At 39.5% G+C, this 7,500-nt stretch overlaps 2 protein-coding genes across 14 annotated transcripts in view; one reads left to right on the forward strand and one right to left on the reverse strand.

Moving 5' to 3' along the window:
- tmem255b (transmembrane protein 255B) overlaps nt 1–860 on the forward strand; it is a 131,719-nt gene extending 130,859 nt beyond the window's left edge. For all 7 annotated transcript variants that reach the window (XR_015476039.1, XR_015476036.1, XR_015476038.1 and 4 more), the window contains one exon: nt 1–860. This exon is cut by the window's left edge. The gene's annotated coding sequence lies outside the window, so the exon portion shown is untranslated.
- A 217-nt stretch (nt 861–1,077) lies between these two features.
- The window catches only part of gas6 (growth arrest-specific 6), a 25,015-nt gene continuing 18,592 nt past the window's right edge, over nt 1,078–7,500 (reverse strand). For all 7 annotated transcript variants that reach the window (XM_087235241.1, XM_087235239.1, XM_087235242.1 and 4 more), the window contains 5 exon segments: nt 7,255–7,419; nt 6,588–6,756; nt 5,583–5,725; nt 4,048–4,255; nt 1,078–1,675 (listed from right to left, as the gene is read on the reverse strand). In XM_087235241.1, coding sequence (XP_087091367.1) covers nt 1,524–1,675; nt 4,048–4,255; nt 5,583–5,725; nt 6,588–6,756; nt 7,255–7,419 — 837 coding nt within the window. In that variant the 3' untranslated portion in view covers nt 1,078–1,523.

Consider the following 7,500-nt stretch of genomic DNA (forward strand, 5'->3'; position numbering starts at 1 on the left):
TAGGGATAGGCCAGTTGTATGGACAGGTTTATGGAGGAGTTTTGTTGTTTGTCTAGAGTAAGGTTAGGGCCAGGTTAGCTGGTATGGGTATGTTCATAGGAGGACTAATGTATAGATATAATTATAGATGTTAGTAGTTTTTAATGTAATGACAGTAAGTTATTTTATATATAGCTTATTGTGTGTTTAAATGATAGATTAATCAAAACCCCTGCTAGGAAGTATGAAGTGATCCGTATCAGAATGAAACAAACAAAATCCACTGGGTAATTTAGTCACATCAGATCAATGATTCATGACTATATCAGATTCCTGAATAACATAAATCAGCCATGTGGATGAAACTGCACCATATTAACAACACATGATGTGCAGCAGATCCAGAAGCCAGATTCACTAAACATCAACTATTCAACTGCCAGTTTCTTTTCTTACTAAAGTATAGATTTTGTGCTTCCAAAAATTCCTGCAGGTCTTATTTTTTTCCGCCATAAGGTCTTCAAGGTTTCAGGTTTAGAAACTCTTTCCAGGGATTCTGCTTGGAGCAAAGTGTAGGTTTTATAAAAGTGTTAAAACAACACCAGAGAAACACATTCAGGAATTTTTAGTTTTTTTTTTTAATTTTCTGTCATTATTTCATAACATTTTAGCGAAGAAAACTCCTGACATGACTGTTCTCTTCCTAGAATTTCTAAAACTATAAATCAAAGCTAAAATCCTCTAGATTTAGAAAGCAAACCCTTTTCCCTGTGCAAATTTGTGTTTTCAGATTTCCGCTGTTCGTCTTTCTCTGTCTGTCTGTTCGAGGTTTAACTGCACAAAAACCACCGCTTGTCTAATAAAATGTATTTATAGTTTCATCATGATTTTCTCATTCTGTTATATTCAATAAAATGCATGTGGAAACAGACGAGTTTAGTAGAGTTTGAGGAGCAGCTGCAGTGACAGGAACTTGTATTCATTTATTTTTTGTCAAGAATTGATGAGGACTGAATCCATCATGTTCCTCTATCAGTTTCATTTATATAGTTTTGTTTCTCTGTGAATGTCCATGGATTTAAAAGACAGAATTCAATATAATAATAACAACATTCAACTTTATTTGTCTTCAACAAGCGTTTCAGTCTCACACACAGAGCGAACAAACATGAACAAAAATATAAAACAATTTCAACAATAAAAACAAGATTAAAAAACAAATGAGGGACTAGAAAACCTCCCGCTCAAACTGAACGATAATGATGATGATGAAGAGCACCTACATCAAGCCTCTCCAGGCCTGTTATGGCGGTTGGGTGTTTTTAGTCCTCTAAAGCATTTTACACTGGCATATGTACAGTTACAGTATTTTACAGCACACTCTCAGTAGCTTGTGTTGGATTGGTCTAATGGAAGCGTCAGTGAGTAATACATGAGTGTGTGTGGCGTCTCGGCTGTGCTGTGTTTGTGTGTGTGTTGTGCATCTGGCTTTATTAAGGCCTATAGGAACCGCTCAGTGGATCCAGATGAGGGTAAAGCCGCTGTTATTGCAGTGTGTCCACCAGAGGGCAGGAGTGAGAGCGGATGTCGTTGTGTTTGTGTTGGGCCTCATCCACATCCAGCAGCTGCCCGTTCACTCGCACATCCATGCAGCCCGTGAAGAAGGCAGAAACGGGGCTCGACACCAGAGAAACATCTGCACAGACACGCGGAACAACACAATAATGTACATTACCAGCAGCAGATTCTGCTCTAGTTGGAGAATATAACACTGAACTACTGGCCTTCTCAGAAACTGCAGGGGAAAGAGTGATGATACTGCAGTTCAATGTTCACACAAGTTCAATGTGAAACAGATGAGACTTGTATGAGAATGATGTGAGACTAATAATTATGATTAGACTAATATGAAACTAGCATAAGACTAATGAGACTAATAATTATCATAGACTAATATGAGACTCATGAAAAACTAATACAAGATTTATGAGAATGATGTGAGACTAAAGTGGAGTGACGAGACTAATATGAGAATGATTTGAGACTAACATAATACTGATACGACTAACATGAAAATAATGTGAGACTAGCATAAGACTGATGAGACTAATATGAGAATGATATGAGACTAATAATTATAATAGACTAATATGAGACTGATGAAAAACTAATACAAGATTTGTGAGAATTAAGTGAGACTATCATAAGACTGATGAGACTAATATAAGAATGATGTGAGACTAATAATCAAAATAGACTAATATGGGACATACAAGAATGATCTGAGACAAACAAGACTGATGAGACTAATATGAGAATGTCGTGAGACTAATATTTACGATAGACTAATATGATCTGAGACAAACATAAGACTGATAAGACTAATATGAGACTGATGTGAGACGATAGACTAATATGAGACTCATGAAAATGATCTGAGACAAACATAAGACTGATAAGACTAATATGAGACTGATCTGAGATTATAGACTAATATGAGACTCCGGAGAATGATCTGAGACATACATAAGACTGATGAGACTAATATGAGACTGATGTGAGAAAACAGACTAATATGAGACTCATGAGAATGATCTGAGACAAACATGAGATTGATAAGACTAATATAAGACTGATGTGAGACCAATATTCATGATTGACTAATTTATGGCTCATGAGAATGATCTGAGACAAACTTAGAACTGATTAAACTAATATGAGACTGATGTGAGAAAACAGACTAATATGAGACTCCGGAGAATGATCTGAGACAAATATGAGACTGATGTGAGACTAATATAAGATTTGTAAGAATGATGTGAGACTAACATGAGACTGATGAGACTAATATGAGAATGATGTGAGACTGATGCAAGACTAATAATTGTGAGACTTACATGAGAATGATGTGAGACTAACATAAGGCCAATAAGAGACTAATGTGAGACCAATGAGAGACTAATTTGATGATGTGACATTGATAATTATGAGAACAATATGAGACTGATGAGAAGCAGAAATGAAAATGATGTGGGGCTAACATAAAACTAATCAAAAAAGTTAAGTGAGACTGATAAAAGGCTAATATAATACTGATGCAAGATTTAGAGTTATGAGACAAACGTGAGATTGATGAGAGACTAACTATGAGACTTATGCGAGAATGACGTGAGACTAATGTGAGGCTTATGAGAATCTAATATGATGATGTGAGACTGATAACAATGAGCATAATATGAGAATGATGACAGACTAATATGAGTATGACGTGAGAATAACAATTATGACAGACTAATGTGAGCCTGAAGAGAGACTAATACAAGACTAATATGAGAATATGTGAGACTAACATATAACTGATAATAAATATGAGACTGATGAGAGACAAGACTGGTGTAGAACTAATATATGACTAAAATGATACGGCATGTATCTATCATAAGAATATGAGGGACTTGATATGATACTATTGTAACATGAATGTGAGACTGATTTGAGACTGATGGAAGACTAAAGAGACTAACACAGGACTTATTTGAGGCAAACATAAGACTCTTGGGAATGTAAGAATATGTGGGATTGTTATGACACCATTGCGAGGCTGATTTGAGACCATATGAGACTAACTTGAGACTTATTTGAGACAAATGTCAAACTTTCCGAAACATAAGAACATGTGGGATTGTTATGACACTATTGCGAGGTGGATGTGAGACTGATTTGAGACCACATGAGACTAATTTGAGATTAATTGAAGGCAAATGTAAGACTTTTGGGAATGTAAGAATATGTGGGATAGTTGTGACACTATTGTGAGATGGATGTGAGACTTATAGGAGACTAAAGAGACTAACACAGGACTTATTTGAGGCAAAAGACTCTTGGGAATGTAAGAATATGTGGGATTGTTATGACACCATTGCGAGGCTGATTTGAGACCATATGAGACTAATTTGAGACTTATTTGAGACAAATGTCAAACTTTCCGAAACATAAGAACATGTGGGATTGTTATGACACTATTGCGAGGTGGATGTGAGACCATACCAGACCAATGTGAGACATTACCTGGGATGCCCCCTATGAAGGTGCTGTATGAGGATGTGAGATCCAGAGAGTCAACACCCTCCATCATCTCCATCTGAGCGAGCTGAGCATCCACCTCCAGCACGGAGTCATTGCCGGACATTGTCACATTCACAGTGTGTGTTTGTCCATCGCTGAGGTTTACTGGGACACTGCCCACAACCACATCACCCAACGACACCAGTACATGCTGAGGGTTACAGATCAACAGAAGAGTTTCAGACCAGCAGAACGCACCTCACATCAGCATCTCAAACACACAGATACACACTAGTGAAGGCAGCTTCATCAAGCTTCCAAACCTTTAACATTTCTTTTGTTCAAATCAGTGGTTCCAGAGCACATATCAAGTGGACATAACTTCAGTAAACATGGCTTTGTTATATCAGAAGTGTTTTGAAATATTCAGAAAATGTGATGATTCTCCACTAGGGGGCGATCAGTGTAATCCTATAAAATCCACAATAATCATGCGGCTTCACTCAGATCGCACCCCTGTGGCATCTTTAATAGTCTTTAAGGCTGATAGTTTAGCATGTTTAATAGTTTTTCCCTGACCTCATATCCATTTATGAGTTTGTAGATGTTTTAATGTATTATGAAAAGGAACATCATTTATTAGTCTCTTGTCTTGTTTAGAATAGCCCACCATAAAACAAACCATATATAAGCCTTGAAAATTGATAAAGAACACATTTAATGTGTGTTAATATTTAATGATGGTATTAGATGATAAGTTAAGTGCATGTATAGGTTACTTTGAATTTAAAGACGACATATTCTGCCCCTTTTACAAGATGCAAAATGCATCTCTGACGTCTCTAGAGTATGTAGATTGTGATGTTGAAGTTTGTGAAGTTTGAGCACACAGATAATGTTCTCCAGCTCTCTGAAACTGACCCCTTCAGGCTTTGATCCTAATTGTGGTGTTTTGGTGACTGTTGCTTTAAATGCAAATGAGATTGTGCTCTGAGAGGGCGGAGCTACAAATCTCCTCTTTGTCTATGCTGACATCATCTTCAGCAGCTCAAACACTCTAATGGCGAATGGACAGACGGCTGCTTCTCACTCAGGGCTGCTGGACATGCTAATGAGATGGAGAGATGGGCACTAGTGGGCGGGGCTTATCTCCTTTGATGACACGTACAAAGGGAGAATGTCAATCACAGTGATTCTGCAGACTGTTTTCATCTAATTAGAACAAATACACTTCATTACTGTTGACCATTGGAGGCTGCTGGAGATATTCACACTGCTGCAGACACTTCACTGGGGTTTAAAGGGATTTTTGCATAATAGGTCGCCTTTAATATGTGCAATATGTTTAAAAAAAGTAAATTCTAATTGATGTAATGTGTGTTTTTGTTGCATTTACATGGTTTTGACCAGCAGGTGTCGCCATGCATTTGCTATTTCGAATGCTCAAAACTGAATCACTTTGCGAAGCAACTAATCAAATAGTTTCAAAGCTCCCATCACTAACACACACACACACACGCACGCATGCACGCACACACCTTGGTCCACTGGAGGGTCCCTGGATGATAGTCGGAGAGAGAGATGGAGAACGGGACTCTGTCCTGACGAACCAGAGCGAACAGAACCCCCATGGAGGATGCGGCACGCAGAGTCACATGAACACTGAGCGTCTGATTGTCTCCTGTGAGGACAATAAAATACATCATTAATGATAAACAAATTATTGATAGACAGATCTGCTACAGGCGGCACGGTGGCACAGTGGGTAGCACAATCGCCTCACAGCAAGAAGGTCTCTGCTTCGAGTCCCGGTTGGGTCAGTTGGTGTTTCTGTGTGGAGTTTGCATGTTCTCCCCGTGTTGGTGTGGGTTTCCTCCGGGTGCTCCGGTTTCCCCCACAGTCCAAACTCATGCGCTATAGGGGAACTGATTAATTAAATTGGCTGTTGTGTATGTGAGTGTGTGCAAGTGTATGGGTGTTTCCCAGTACTGGGTTGCAGCTGGAAGGGCATCCGCTGCGTAAAACATATGCTGGAATAGTTGGCGGTTCATTCCGTAAGTCTTAATAAAGGGACTAAGCCAAAAAGAAAATGAATGAATGAATGAATGAAATGTGCTACAAAAACAGTTAATAACACATGCATATGAATGAATATTAAATTAAATTATATTTCAGAATGCACTTGCACACCCCTAACATCAAACAGAAGAATACATTAAAATCAATTATAAAATAAAACACTTTATACAAACTAGATATATATATATAAAGCTGCACGTGGATCTTCACCTCCGTCATCCCGACTCATTACAACGGCAAAGGAAAATCGAGGTTATTTCTCTTCCCTCATTGGCAGATTATTTAGCTTGTTTGAAGGAAAAACTCACTTCATCTTAACTCAATATGTCTGAAAACAAGACTATATGTTTTGCTTGTCTAGAAAATGCTTCTTGATTTCAGAATTTGGAGATATTTGGATTAGAAACAGATCCAAGACTCTGAGTAAGAGAGCATTATTTGCAGTGTGCACCTCCAGCACTCACCATGACTGTGGTTGAAGTATGCAAACCCGTGTCCGGGGTAGAAGGCGCTGTGGTCCTCGACGGCGTAACACTGCATGCGTTCATTGTGCCGGATGGTTTCCTGAATGGACGTGTCCTCACCGGTTAACCAGCGCCAGTCCTTCATACAGCCGTCCAGCCGTGGGTTAACCTGGAACACACACACAGATGATAATCACACAGACCCACTACAGTAACTCAATCAAAGCACACATGACATCAGAAATGGAGCATCACGGTGGCTCAGTGGTTAGCACTGTGACCTCACAGCAAAAAGGTGGCTGGTTCAAGCCTCGGCTGGGTCAGTTGGTGTTTCTGTGTGGAGTTTGCATGCTCTCCCCGTGTTGGTGTGGGTTTCCTCCGGGTGCTCCGGTTTCCCCCACAGTCCAAACACATGCGCTATTGATGAACTACATTGGCCTATAAGTGTGTGTGTATGTGTGAATGAGAGTGTATGGGTGTTTTCCAGTGCTGGGTTGCAGCTGAAATGGCATCCGCTGTGTGAAATATGTGCTGGAATAGTTGGTGGTTCATTCTGCTGTGGCGAGCCCTGATGAATAAGGGACTAAGCCAAAGGAGAATGAATGAATTTGTGATTTGTTCATTGTGTGTGTGTGTGTGTGTGTGTGTGTGTGTGTGTTAAACTCACTCTGCTGACCAGCCCGTCGTCTCTGAAGGGAACTCCCCCCACCGTCAGGTTCAGCTCGTGCATGTTTTTATTCAGAGTGAACAGGTCTCCGTTTACTGCGATCTTCATCACCGCCTCCCTGTCAATCTTGATGACCAGGCTCCGCCCCTGCTCCTCCACCGAGATCTGCACCAATCAGATCATCTCTCAGAACATGCTTCTAATAATATCAAATAAATGGGAAACACTTCACAATAAATGAGCAGG

This window comes from Danio rerio, chromosome 1, assembly GCF_052040795.2.
Source record: "Danio rerio strain M-AB ecotype USA chromosome 1, GRCz13ab, whole genome shotgun sequence".
Classification (NCBI taxonomy): Eukaryota; Metazoa; Chordata; class Actinopteri; order Cypriniformes; family Danionidae; genus Danio; species Danio rerio.